General features: G+C 34.1%; 1 protein-coding gene across 1 annotated transcript in view; it reads left to right on the top strand.

Moving 5' to 3' along the window:
* The window catches only part of sgsm1b (small G protein signaling modulator 1b), a 35,270-nt gene extending 22,745 nt beyond the window's left edge, over window positions 1-12,525 (top strand). Inside the window, exons 20-26 of the mRNA XM_016537868.1 lie at window positions 800-2,260; window positions 4,346-4,470; window positions 5,012-5,094; window positions 8,681-8,790; window positions 8,886-8,982; window positions 11,303-11,470; window positions 12,385-12,525. Of these exons, the coding sequence (XP_016393354.1) occupies window positions 800-2,260; window positions 4,346-4,470; window positions 5,012-5,094; window positions 8,681-8,790; window positions 8,886-8,982; window positions 11,303-11,470; window positions 12,385-12,473 (2,133 nt within the window). The 3' untranslated portion in view covers window positions 12,474-12,525. The remainder of the gene's footprint in view (window positions 1-799; window positions 2,261-4,345; window positions 4,471-5,011; window positions 5,095-8,680; window positions 8,791-8,885; window positions 8,983-11,302; window positions 11,471-12,384) is intronic.
* The last annotated feature ends 2,332 nt before the right edge of the window (window positions 12,526-14,857 follow it).

Here is a 14,857-nt window from a genome sequence, read left to right as displayed (position 1 = left end):
GGACAAACATCACTGCAACACTCCACCGATCTGGGCTTTATGGTGGTGTGGCCAAACTCAATCCTCTCCTCAGTTAAGACACATGAAAACACACTTGGAATTTGCAAAAAAGCACCTAAAGGACCCTCAGGCTGTGAGAAACAAGATTCTCTGGTCTGATGAACCTCAATTCCAAGCATTATGTTTGAAGGAAACCAGCTCTGCTCATTGCCTGCAAAGTAGCATCCCAAAAGTAAAGCGTGCTGGTAGCAGCCTCATGCTGTGGGCTGTTTTTCAGTGGCAGGGACTGGGAGACTGGTCAGGATCGAGGTAAAGATGAATGCAGCCATGTACAGAGACATCCTTGATGAAACCTGCTCCAGAGCGCTCTGGACCTCAGACTGGGGCAAAGGTTCATCTTCCAACAGGGCAATGACCCTAAGCACACAGCCAAAATAAAGGAGTGGCTATGGGACAACTCTGTGAATGTCCTTGAGTTGCCCAGCCAAAGCCCAGACTTGAACCCGATTGAACATCTCTGGAGAGATCTGAAAATGGCTGTGTCAAAGGTGCTTCAACAAAGTATTGAGCAAAGGCTGTGAATACTTATGTACATGCGATTTTGTTTTTTTATTTTTAATAAAATATTTTAATATTTGTAATAAATTTGCAAACAAACTTCTTTCATGTTGTCATTATGTCATTATTATTACACTATTTTAATTTAATAAAATAATTACAATAATTACATTTAATAAAATGCAATGATTTTGCAAAGGTTGTCTGACTTTCCTCCTCCTGTCTATTTCTCCTTCCGCAGGTGTTCGGCTCTGTAGACGAGGTGGACCCGATCGAATCTGAGCCCAAACCCAAAGACGAGAAGCTGCAGCCCAAAATCCCAAACGGCGCACTGCCCAACTGCACCAGTTCTCCAGACTCCGGCCACCCGTCATCCCGTAACTTCTCCGTGACCTCTGCGCTCTCAGACTGCTCTCCCAGCACAGAGGAGACATCCACACAAGAGTCTGGGCCCAAAACCGCAGGCCGAGAGTCACCGTCAGGAGATCAGACGGAAGAGAAGACCAAAGAGGCGCGACCGGAAAACAGCTACACTACTCAGGACATGGTCAAAGAAGATGCTGAGGTTTCACAAACAGAGTGCGTTGCTTCAGAAGCTGCGATAAAACCTTTAGAAAGTGATAAACTCCAGACTTTGAATTCAGAAGAAGAAAAACCCCAGACTTTGAATGCAGAAGACGACAAACCCCAGACTTTGAATGCAGAAGACGACAAACCCCAGACTTTGAATGCAGAAGGAGACAAACCCCAGACTTTGAATGCAGAAGAAAAACTCCAGACTTTGAATGCAGAAGACAAACTCCAGACTTTGAATTCAGAAGAAAAAACCCCCCAGACTTTGAATTCAGAAGAAGACAAACTCCAGACTTTGAATTCAGAAGAAACCTCTAAGACAGAAATGCATGAGGCGGCAGATTCAGGGGATGATGCAAACTCAAAAAACGCAGCTGATTTGTCTGAAAGAGAAACTAAAATGCAAAACAGTGCTGGAAAATCTGAACAAAATGACATGAACGAATCACAACAGGATCCTGGTGAAGAAACAACCAAATCCTCAGAGTCAAAAGAGGTTGAGATTAAAGATCCTGGACATGCGTCTTCTCCGTCTGGAGAAGAAAACCCAAAATCAAAAGCAGACCCAGAAGCGTATTTGAAAATGGATGAAGGCCAAGATGCCAAATCTGATCCACAGCTGTCGCTGGACGTTACGAAAATCTCTCAAACGGATGAAAACAAACCTGAATGTTCATCTGAAGCACAGAATGTGATACGAACCCCGAATGAAGCCATCAGTTCGCCGCAAACAATCGGCTGGGACGCCGGTCGATCCATAATCAAACAGATCACCGAATCAGAGTCGGAGAGCTGCGGCCCCATCACCTCCCTATCGAAACAATCTCCGGACATGTCCGACGACTCGCCCTCGGCGCTGGAAATGGAGGAGATTGCTTCGTCGGTGGTTTATATGTCCTTGGAGAGCAGCGTGTCCAGGACGCCTCTGACTTTGGCTCGTCCCGTGGCGCCGGCTCTGGAGCTCTGCATGGAGCCGAGTATCAACACCAGTCCGGAGGGAACAGACTCGGCACTCTCCGAGGAGGAACCGGAGATGGACAACTCATTCCCCAAACCAGACTCTCTAGCCGTCACAGGAGACAAGAACGACATCGCGTCTCCAGTGTCGTCTATCGGGACCACCTACTCGGTATATCACCAAAAACAATCAGTTTAAAGAGGTCACTCAGATGCCCATTTTCCACAAGTTGATATGATTCATTAGGGTCTTAATGGAAAGTCTATAACATACTTTGGTTAAAATTTCTCAATGTTAGTGTAAAACAACACCCTTTTTAGCTCTGTTCACAGCAACCCGTTTCGGTGCATGTCCCTTTAAATGCTAATGAGCTCTGCTGACCCCGCCCCTCTCTTCGTGGAGTGACGTGCAGTTCTCTGAGAGACGGTAAACTTTAGCCGCATTCATCATGAAACTTGCACATTATTAGGAAAGGCGATTTGCAAAGATTCTTAAAAAAAACATTCTGTAGGTGAAGCAGGATCACGAATGATTCGCGCGAACAGACACATTTAGGTAGATCGGGGGACTCATTCCCTTCAAAAACAGTAATCCACTGGTACATCCAACAACAAATCACCTCAGTCTCTTAGGAGAGACATTCTTGTCTACATCTGCTCCAGCGTCGAAACAATGGTGGACTGTTCACAGCTCACTCAGGGTAGGTCTAAGGTAAAGCACTAGTGTCAATCAACAATCGTGGGCGGGGCCTGGGTCTGTGTGACGTCACAAAGCCAAGAAACTGAGAACGGCTTGATTTGAGAAAGGAGTTATCATTTATCGGAATGAAAAAAAAAACAAACACTGGGTGGATTTTTATCATTATAGGGTGGTTGTGTACACACACTGCCAACACACATTTCAGTTCAAATAACATGTAAAAGTGAATTTTGCATCTGATGACCCCTTTAAAGGGATCGTTCACCAAAAAAATGACGTTGAGCCTTCTATAAAACATATAATTTTATTTTATTTTTTTGTGTATAGTGTAGTTTTAGGACTTCTATTTTAAAGGACAAGATAATGATAAGGATGGATGGATAAATAGGATAAAAGGGTGGGTAAATAAGTTAGATAAATCATTAAATAAATGTATTTATTTATTTTTTTTAGTTTAGTAGTAGTAGTTTAGTTTAGTTTAGTGTATAGTATAGTATATTATAGTATATAGTCTCATTTTTGTGTATAGTGTAGTTTAGGACTTCTATTTTAAAGGTCAAGATAAGGATAAGGACGGATGGATAAATAGGATAAAAGGATGGATAAATGACAAATAAATCATTAAATAAATGTATTTATTTTTTTAGTTTAGTAGTAGTAGTTTAGTTTAGTGTATAGTATAGTATAGTATTTTTTTGTGTATAGTGTAGTTTAGGACTTATTTTAAAAGGTCAGGATAAATAAAAAAATTAAAAAAAAATATTTTAAATTATTTATTAGTTTAGTTTATAAATTGGAAATGAAAACTTTAAGCTAAATACATAATTTGTTTTACCATGGTTTATGACTTTGTCAAGATCAGTGGTACCTTAAAATAAAATAAAATAATAAAAAATAAAAAATTTTTTTTTTTTTAAATAAATATTTATGACTTTGTCAAGATCAGTGGTACCTTAAAACAAAATAAAATAATAAAAAATAATTTTTTTTTTTTTTTTTAAATAAATACATTTAATTAAGTAAGTAAATTTAGTTTAGCTTATGACTTCCATTGCCAAGGTCAATGGGACCTTAAAATAAAATAAATATTTAATAAATATTATTTTAGTTTAGTTTATGACTTCCAGTTTTTTTACTCTTTGATACTGGTAAATAAACACAAAAACATACCATGTCTCTTTTTTGTGAATTTGGTTCTATTTTTGATTATTCGGTTTCTCCTTTGGTTCTATCTTGGTTAAATAGAGGATAATAAATAAATGTTTTGTTTTATGTTTTGTGACCACAAGACAGCAAACTCCAAAAAAGCATAATGAAAGTAGCTAATAGGACTTGTGTACTATATTTCAAGTCTTCTGAAATCATACAGTAGCATTGTGTGAGGCACAGACCCAAATTTAATTTATTTTTGCACTCCTTTAAACGTGTTAAACATCTTAATTTGTGTTCCACTAAAGATAGAAAGTCATAAATGATTCGGCTCAATTCTGGTTGTACTGTTCCTATGAAAGTGTGAGATCTTCAAAGATTTATTTTGTCTTCTCGTTTCTTTTGCAGCAGGAGCTGGTGGACCTTTACACACTTAATCTGCACCGCATTGACAAAGACGTCCATCGATGTGACAGAAACTACTGGTATTTCACCCCGGACAACCTGGAGAAACTGCGCAACATCATGTGCAGGTAAAATAAAGCTGATCTTATATTATATAGTTTATATTCTGTGTATAATGGTCTCTTAAGTTTCTTCTGCTCATCAAGACTGCATTTATTTGTTCAAAATGTACAGTAAAAACTGTGAAATATTATTACAATTTAAATTAGCTATTTTCTATGTGAATATATTATAAAATGTAACTTATTCCTGTGATCAAAGTTGAATTTTCTGCATCATTACTGCAGCCTTCAGTGTCACATGATCCTTCAGAAATCATTCTAATATGCTGATTTGCTGCTCAAGAAACATTTCTGATTATTATCAATGTTGAAAATAGTTGTGCTGCTTCATATCTTTGTGGAAACCGTGATACATTTTATTTTTCAGGATTCACAGATGAATAGAAAGTTCAAAACAACAGCATTTATTTAAAATAGAATTTTTTGTAACATTATAAATATTTTTACTGTCACCTTTGATGCATTTTGTTGAATAAAATGTATCATTTTTCCAAATCTAAAAGTAAGTGGAGTAAGTGAATCTTACCGTGTTTTTTTGTGCGTTAAGTTACGTTTGGCAGCACCTTGACATTGGATACGTCCAGGGAATGTGTGACTTACTCGCGCCCCTGCTGGTCATCCTGGATGATGGTACGTTAACTCTGAGTTTTACCTTATTTACTCCATTGAATATTACTGTGCATTGTCTGAATATAAAAATTAATAATTATTTTTGCCTCTGAAATATGATTGGACAAATATATAACTTGATGGGACAATTATTTATTGTGAATATTACCAAAAGATCTCTCATCTTAAGCACCGATTCAACTCGTCAGTTCATTAGTAGAGACTTGACACTGAAGTGGTTCAGAAAAGGTGAAGAGAGTTGAGAGAAAATATGATGAGTGTCAGATCCGCGTCACGTTCAGCAGAGGCAGCTCTTAAAGTAATAGCAGCCAAAACAACCTAATAACCAGCTGCTGTGATATCTGTTCATCAAAGCAAAAAAAAAAAGGAAATCAATCACTTTTATAGCTGTAAGGATTCATCTATATTTAATTCAGAATTTAGTGTTTGATAACTTCAGTTTCAATTTCTGTATATTTCTGCTGAAGGGCACGGGTAAATATGGCATTTATTATAATGGGTTTATGTGAAGATTGTTTTAAGTTCACTTAAATTAGAAGTTATTTTTTTAAAAGTCTAATAAATGTTACAATTGCTAGCTCTTGATTATACTGCAGTGTTGAATGGCTATAGTCAGTGATTAAATATTATTGGGAAAAAAAACTATTTCATAGGAGACATCAGTAGTATTGGTATCAGTGACACTGGCCTTCAGTTATAAAAAAAGATGCCATTAAACAATTATTAAAAATATACTATATTTATGTTGTTTGTGCATTAATTTGAAGATTGAATGTGAAATTATTGCAATATAAAAGTATATTTAAAAACTAATGTAAGGTGGGATTAATCATGATTAATCGCAATTAATTTCAGAAAAAAAAAGTGTGATTAGTTATTTTTTTAATCAATTGACAGCACTATTAAAAATATTCTGTCTGTTTTTTGTGTATTAATTTGAAGATTGAATGTGAAATTGCAATATAAAAGTATATTTAAAAACTAATGTAAGGTGGGATTAATCGTGATTAATTTTTAGAAAAAAAGTGTGATTTAATTAGTAATTTTTTTTAATCAATTGACAGCACTATTAAAAATATACTGTCTTTGTTGTTTGTGCATTAATTTGAAGATTGAATGTGAAATTATTGCAATATAAAAGTATATTTAAAAACTAATGTAAGGTGGGATTAATCATGATTAATCGCAATTAATTTCAGAAAAAAAAAGTGTGATTAGTTATTTTTTTAATCAATTGACAGCACTATTAAAAATATTCTGTCTGTTTTTTGTGTATTAATTTGAAGATTGAATGTGAAATTGCAATATAAAAGTATATTTAAAAACTAATGTAAGGTGGGATTAATCGTGATTAATTTTTAGAAAAAAAGTGTGATTTAATTAGTAATTTTTTTTAATCAATTGACAGCACTATTAAAAATATACTGTCTTTGTTGTTTGTGCATTAATTTGAAGATTGAATGTGAAATTATTGCAATATAAAAGTATATTTAAAAACTAATGTAAGGTGGGATTAATCATGATTAATCGCAATTAATTTCAGAAAAAAAAAGTGTGATTAGTTATTTTTTTAATCAATTGACAGCACTATTAAAAATATTCTGTCTGTTTTTTGTGTATTAATTTGAAGATTGAATGTGAAATTGCAATATAAAAGTATATTTAAAAACTAATGTAAGGTGGGATTAATCGTGATTAATTTTTAGAAAAAAAGTGTGATTTAATTAGTAATTTTTTTTAATCAATTGACAGCACTATTAAAAATATACTGTCTTTGTTGTTTGTGCATTAATTTGAAGATTGAATGTGAAATTATTGCAATATAAAAGTATATTTAAAAACTAATGTAAGGTGGGATTAATCATGATTAATCGCAATTAATTTCAGAAAAAAAAAGTGTGATTAGTTATTTTTTTAATCAATTGACAGCACTATTAAAAATATTCTGTCTGTTTTTTGTGTATTAATTTGAAGATTGAATGTGAAATTGCAATATAAAAGTATATTTAAAAACTAATGTAAGGTGGGATTAATCGTGATTAATTTTTAGAAAAAAAGTGTGATTTAATTAGTAATTTTTTTTAATCAATTGACAGCACTATTAAAAATATACTGTCTTTGTTGTTTGTGCATTAATTTGAAGATTGAATGTGAAATTATTGCAATATAAAAGTATATTTAAAAACTAATGTAAGGTGGGATTAATCATGATTAATCGCAATTAATTTCAGAAAAAAAAAGTGTGATTAGTTATTTTTTTAATCAATTGACAGCACTATTAAAAATATTCTGTCTGTTTTTTGTGTATTAATTTGAAGATTGAATGTGAAATTGCAATATAAAAGTATATTTAAAAACTAATGTAAGGTGGGATTAATCGTGATTAATTTTTAGAAAAAAAGTGTGATTTAATTAGTAATTTTTTTTAATCAATTGACAGCACTATTAAAAATATACTGTCTTTGTTGTTTGTGCATTAATTTGAAGATTGAATGTGAAATTATTGCAATATAAAAGTATATTTAAAAACTAATGTAAGGTGGGATTAATCATGATTAATCGCAATTAATTTCAGAAAAAAAAAGTGTGATTAGTTATTTTTTTAATCAATTGACAGCACTATTAAAAATATTCTGTCTGTTTTTTGTGTATTAATTTGAAGATTGAATGTGAAATTGCAATATAAAAGTATATTTAAAAACTAATGTAAGGTGGGATTAATCGTGATTAATTTTTAGAAAAAAAGTGTGATTTAATTAGTAATTTTTTTTAATCAATTGACAGCACTATTAAAAATATACTGTCTTTGTTGTTTGTGCATTAATTTGAAGATTGAATGTGAAATTGCAATATAAGGGGCCATTCACATGTCGCGCCTAAAAACGCGTGGAAACCGCTAGGCGCGCCGCTTTCTGCTTTTTCCCCAAAGCGTTCGGGCGCTTGCGCTCCGGAGGCGTCTGCCGTTGCTAAGCAACCTTGACCTGCGCTGTCCATGAAGACGCGGAAGTTTCAGCAAAGTGTAAATGGATTTGCAGCACTAAAAATCGCTTGCAGTAGCTCTACTACTAAATTTATTTAAAAAATGGCTATCCCTGTACAGCTATGATCAGCTGTTCCTTCATCTTGGCTGAGCTTTCAATGTTGTTACGGAAAGGATGAAGCTGATTGGTTGGTTCTTGTCACATGACCCGCGGTGCGCTTGCGGCATTCTGAAAAGTTGAAATGTGTTTATCTCGATGCGGCGCGGTCACGCCTGGAAAAAATGAGCGCGTCGCACCGCGTGCGCGTCGCGACCGCTTCGCTGCCATTATGAGCGCGCCTGCCGCGCGTCTACATTTGAAATAACGAACTTCAGCGCGCAAAAGACGCGATATGTGAACGGCCCCTAAAAGTATATTTAAAAACTTTAATGTAAGGTGGGATTCATCGTGATTAATTTCAGAAAAATGTGTGATTAACTAGTTAATTTTTTTAATTGATTGACAGCACTACTTTGTGATACTAGTGATTTTAAACTAAAGCAATAAGCCTCTTTTATATTGCCAAGTGATTATTTGTTTCTGATTGATCTTTGACTGTAACTCAGAGGCCATGGCCTTCAGCTGCTTCACTGAGCTCATGAAACGAATGAACCAGAACTTCCCCCACGGAGGAGCCATGGACACACACTTCGCCAACATGCGCTCCCTCATCCAGGTTTACTTATTAAACACACATTATTAAACACATTCTGCTGATGTTTTAGACTTTGTGTGTGTGTCTCATGTCATGATTCGGTCACACCTCTTCAGATTCTGGACTCGGAGCTGTTCGAGCTGATGCAGCAGAACGGCGATTACACACACTTCTACTTCTGCTACCGCTGGTTCCTCCTGGACTTCAAGAGAGGCGAGCGCACTGCAAAAACCTCATTTTGCATCTTGTTTATACTGCAAAACAAAACAAAAATGCGAATAAGTATTACATGCTAACTAAATAAATATTAAATCATAAACAAATAAATACAGCAAGTAAGCACACAGCGGTGATTCATTACTTAATGAATCCACGGTTTTAAACAAATCAAGTGAGTCAATGTTTCATTCATAATGACAGTCGGTTGCTTTGTTTCTGAATTGATCAGCCGTTTAAATTAATGACTCAATGACTCACTCATTAAGAAAATGATTTGCCGCCACCTATTAGAGGTTTTACTTTCATATTTAGAGTATCATTTTCTTTTTAAAAGTCATTTTATATTTCAGTATTCAATGCACCTGCATTGTTTTGCGTTTTGGACTTTTGTTGAATAACTAAAGAATCGGCTAAAAACACATCTCTTCCATCTTTATTTGACCCTCTAACTCTAGCACTCTCTATTCTAATTCTATTCTTTAAAAAAAAACTTGCCCCTTTTAGACTTGCACTCTATTCATTTACTAATTACTTGTTTTCTTAAAAAAAAAACTATTCTCTAAAAATGCTCTATTCTTTTTCTATTCTGTCTGTTTTCTTTTTATTTATTATATAATTTTAAATAAAAGCCCTTGCTACGTGTACTGTGTTAAGCTAACTGAGACTTGTTATAGCACTTGCATATCATTGCTCTTTTGTTGATTTTGATTGCTTCCATTGTCCTCATTCGTAAGTCGCTTTGGATAAAAGCGTCTGCTAAATGACTAAATGTAAAATACTATTTTTCCAGTCATATATTTTGTAATTAAAGATTTTATAAAAAAATATAGTGTTAAAATATCTCGTCTTGTTCTCGTGAACACAATATTGTGTGAGCGAGTAGGGCTGGGTAAAAATATTGGTTCCTCGAATTTTAATCTATTTGCATTTTTACAAAACAATATTGATTCTTAAATCCCAAGAATCCATTAGTCTAGCCTGTTTTCAGTTAATAAACTGAACACTGTAGCGCACATCCCATCCAATAAATCTCAATAAGCATTGTGCTTAGTTACTTTTGATATGAAACAAAGCCTCAGATTTCGAATTCTGTACATTTTATTATAATATTCAAACAATAAATGCCATTTTGGCGCTGTTTGTGGAGTGACAGATCGCTGTAGTGCGCGTGAACTGATTACAGGACAAAATAAACATGAATAAACATTCGAAGGTGTGGTAAAAGAAAAGAGTATGTAATCACTCAATCAGTGTTTCAACCGCGCAAATATGTCAAAATAACGGCTTGTAAACAATGTCACGTAATGTCACATTACCTCAGAAAAAACATATCCAGTGACCATAAACTCGTTAGTCAGCTAGAAAATTAACTCTAGAGAGGAGCATTTTGCTAAATAGATGCACTATATAACATATTCATTATAATTTTGACTGTTCTTCAATGTTTAATTTATGTTGAAATAAATAAAGCCACCATTTAAATGTTTATATTTCACAAAGCTAATTGGAGTAGAAATATAATTATGTAATTGTAGAGTTAATATTATAACTTTATTATAAAACTTCATTGAGTGTAATTTAAGTGTTTGTATACAAATCAGCTCATTTTAACCTTTAATATTACAGTAATGTAGCACCAGCTGACTCATGTACAGTATATTTCACAGTTTTAGTTGAGAATTTTTTTCTTAATTTGCCATGTACTGTACCTGATATATAGCCAAAATAATCAATATTGAATTGAATCAGAATCAAATCAAATTGCAAGCTTGATAATTGAAATCGAATCGAATTGTGAAAATTTGTGTCAATACCCAGCCAAACTGGTGAGCCAAGTTTGTCACACCTGTACTAGGAAACATTACATTAAGTCATTTATAGCAGACGCTTTTATCCAAAGTGACTTACAAATGAGGACAAAGCAATCAAAATCAACAAAAGAGCAATGAAATGCAAGTGCTATAACAAGTCTCAGTTAGCTTAATGCAGTACACGTAGCAAGTTTTTTTTCTTCCGTTAATTGTATAATAAATAAAAAGAAAAACAAATAGATAGAATTCAAAAAGAATAGAGAAGCTAGTGTTAGTTTTTTTTTTCTTTAAGAAAACAAGCAGTTAGTAAATGAACAGAGTGCAAGTCTAAAAGGGACAAGTTTTTTTTTAAAGAATAGAATTAGAATAGAGAGTGCATAGTTAGAGGGTCAAATAAAGATAGAAGAGATGTGTTTTTAGCCGATGCTTGGATTGAGTTGGAAACACCTGACAATGCTGCTGCAGTCAGAGTGAGTGAGTGCTGTTGTTCGTCTTTCTTTCAGAAATGGTGTACGACGACGTGTTCTCGGTGTGGGAGACCATCTGGGCCGCACGGTTCGCCTCCTCGGAGCACTTTGTGCTGTTTATCGCGCTGGCGCTGGTGGAGCTGTACCGCGACATCATCCTGGAGAACAACATGGACTTCACCGACATCATCAAGTTCTTCAACGGTGAGCTGACTGACCAATCACTGAGCAGTAGGGCTGGCCGATTTTTCGGATTTTATCGATTAATTCGAATTTAATGTTTTGCCACGATTTTATTTTTTAGAAATCAAGGAATCACAATATGCCAATGATAGCAGTAAAGTAGAAAAGAACGATCCAACCGCATGTCGGCGCACGTGATTAACCGCTCGTGTGTGACGCGTTCATATCACACAGAATGTGCTTTTGTATTAATAAAGATGTGACGTGGCAGTGGAAGAGGAAAACATGCAAGAAGATGGGAGTTAACTTCTAACTTGAGCGGCGTATTTTTAGAAAGCCGTTTCATGCAAGACACACGAGCGCAACAGTCAAACACGTCCATGTTTACACAGAAAAACAATGGAAAAGCAGCGCAATCGAATTAAAAACCTGTAAAGAACTACTACTGTATGTCTGATATTTCATGTTTGCATCACGGTGACTGATGACTGAAAGCTGCTGTTCTTTGTTTTTACAGAACATTTATAGTTAATAATAGTCTACTGGTGTTATACCTTCAGTCATTTTGAATTTGAATTACCTTGACTTTTGAGATTTTTAAAGCATTTTCCTCGTATTATTTCTGAACATATAATAGGTATAAGACAAGTTTGTACAATTAGTTGTAGTTCATGCGTATTTTCTGCAAAGATATTTAACAAGTGATTTGTTTAACATTTATATCATGTTGACAACTTCATGTGTGCTGCACTCGGAATAGAATTTTCTTTAACTAGAGGGTTAAAAAAGAAAGTTACTTAAATCATGTTGTAGTTACATTTACAAGTTGACTAGTTAAAAATCGGTCAATTTTGCCATATCGCCCAGCCCTACTGAGCAGCCATGCAGAATCAGAGCCGCTGTGATGTGATGTTGTCCTTTGTGTCTTGATCTAGAAATGGCTGAGCATCACGACGTCCCGAAGCTGCTGCTCATGGCCCGAGAGCTGGTGCACAAGGTCCAGATCCTGATTGAGAACAAGTGAACCGACTTCCATTAGCAATCTGAAGACGCTCAGTGTCATTAAACAAACCCTCAGCTCACTTCACACTAGAGTTTACGGTGCGTCAAATACAGGTGCGCTGCGCATCCATTCAGATGAACTGGAAAATAGCACAGATCGGTTGACGGAGAGTGAAACTCTGAAGCACTCAGTCAGTGTGTTCGATGAGATAAAATATATCTGTGCTTAACTTATACTTAGCGTCCAACTCACACACTGGCGAGTAAAATCTGAGAATTTATTAGCAATTGGCTAATATTAGACATAATTTAGTCGCCCAGAGTGAAGACTAAGTCGCATATGCGACTGATTTACTCGCAATGTAGAGTGTTGACCATTAATATTTTTGCATGTTTGCAAAATGTTTGTAAATCATTATCGTAATAAATATTTAATTTAAATGATAAAAAGAATGAACACTACCATGACGTGTATGTATGCGTGTGTGTATTGCCACATTACAGTAATAAACATTAGATTTTATTTATTTGGTGGTAAAATGTGCTTACCTGTCAAGAAATGGTCTTAAAAGTAGGCTGAATTAGCTTTTTCCTCATATTTCACTTTTAAATACAATGGAAAAAAATAAGAAATTATATTTGCATTCTATTTTTAAGACCGTTTAGATTTTTGCATGTTTGTTTGCATATCATTATTGTAATGTATTATGTAAATGTCACATTAGATTGAATGAAAATGAGATGTTATTTATTTATTTGACAGGGTTTGAATGTCATGAAATGGTCTTAAAAATAGGCTGAATTTCCTTTATGCAAAAAAAAAAGAAAAAAAAAAAAGGGATTTATTTCTTCCTTTTGATTTTGGGGTGAAATGTGAGCCGCATGTTTTCATCACTCAGATAATCTGTTGAGCTGCTACACAATGACGTACCTCACTCAGTGAAGCTTTACTGTAAAAACAATCGATCACCAGACAGAGTTTCATTCGTATTGATCTTTTTGCCTTAAGTTTCTCTGTTCAGGGATGTGTGTGCTGATGTTCACGTATATCTGATATCTGCCATATAGACATGTGTGCGTGTGTACAGATGTGCTATTCTACCAGCAGCCAAACTTTTGTAAGGTGTCCCGAACTTCTAGCACTTGTTGGATCTGATGTGATTGTAGTAACCTGCTGTAATCGAGAGCGATCGGTTGACGTGCCAGTGTTATCGACACTAACTCCCCATCATATCTGCCATATCATCTCTCTGTATCGCTGTTTATGCCCTGTAACATTAGCTTACACAGAACGGCGCTGTATGTAGCTCATAATATAACAATATCTACAAATGTTGGACGTGTGAATTGTAAAACCCTCTTCTGATCGATGTATTCGGCTCACAGCCTCACTGCTGACAACGACAGACACTAAAGATTTGTTGAAACTGTATTGGAAACCTATATATTTTTATTGTCCTCTGTGAAACTACATAGTATATTGTGCGTGCTGCATATGATATAATCTGTATTATAGTATTTAATAAATGTATGTGTTGACTGTTTTTCTGGTGAATCGTGCTTTAACTGCTGGGAAAATATATATATATACACACACACACACACACATGTATATTAGATGTTTACATTATGTGCATTATATAAGTGCCTTTGTACAGACAATATTACAGACATCTAAACATTTAATCAAAAATACAACATTTAATAATCAACCTATAATGAAATACCGAGCAAGATACAAATTACATTCTCATGCATAACATAACTGCATGAAAAAGATCAAATTAATAAAAAAAAAAAAGAAAAAAAAAAGTGCATTAACACGAGGCATCTTACATATTTTTTTATATGTTATTAATTTGTATTATTTTGCAAAGAATGAAATACTTCTAGCTTACTTCAGTAAATATTAATTTTCAGCACATCTCTATTTTATTTATTTAATTATTTATTTATTGTACAGAATGAAATGGTTCTTCTTTAGTAAATATTGTCCTTAATTACCATTTTCCTGTTTTTATTAACTTTTTTCTAATTTATTATTATTATTATTGTGAAGAAAGAAATGGCTAAACTTCAGTAATTATTGACTAATTACTTGATGTATTATTATTATTGAAAAGGAGACTTCTTGTATTATTTATTTATTTAATAAAGAAGTAAATGTTGGCTTTCAGCACTTTCCTATTTTTATAATTTATTTGGTTAACACAGAACAGTCTAAAACAGAAATATTTCCCTCTTTTGTCCTCTTTGTTTTTTACTGACATACATCTATTATATATTATATATCTCCAGCATTTTCTTATTTGTATTAACTATTTATTATGATTTTTTTTTTTGACAAAAGGAAATGATTCCGTTTCTCCAGTAAATAATGACCTTTAGTCTTTCCTATTTATTTAA

The sequence above is a fragment of the Sinocyclocheilus rhinocerous genome, unplaced genomic scaffold, assembly GCF_001515625.1.
Source record: "Sinocyclocheilus rhinocerous isolate Xijiao unplaced genomic scaffold, SAMN03320098_v1.1 scaffold42, whole genome shotgun sequence".
NCBI classification, from domain to species: Eukaryota; Metazoa; Chordata; class Actinopteri; order Cypriniformes; family Cyprinidae; genus Sinocyclocheilus; species Sinocyclocheilus rhinocerous.
The sequence above is the reverse complement of the archived record's forward strand: the minus strand, read 5'-3'. Positions and strand labels throughout refer to the sequence as shown.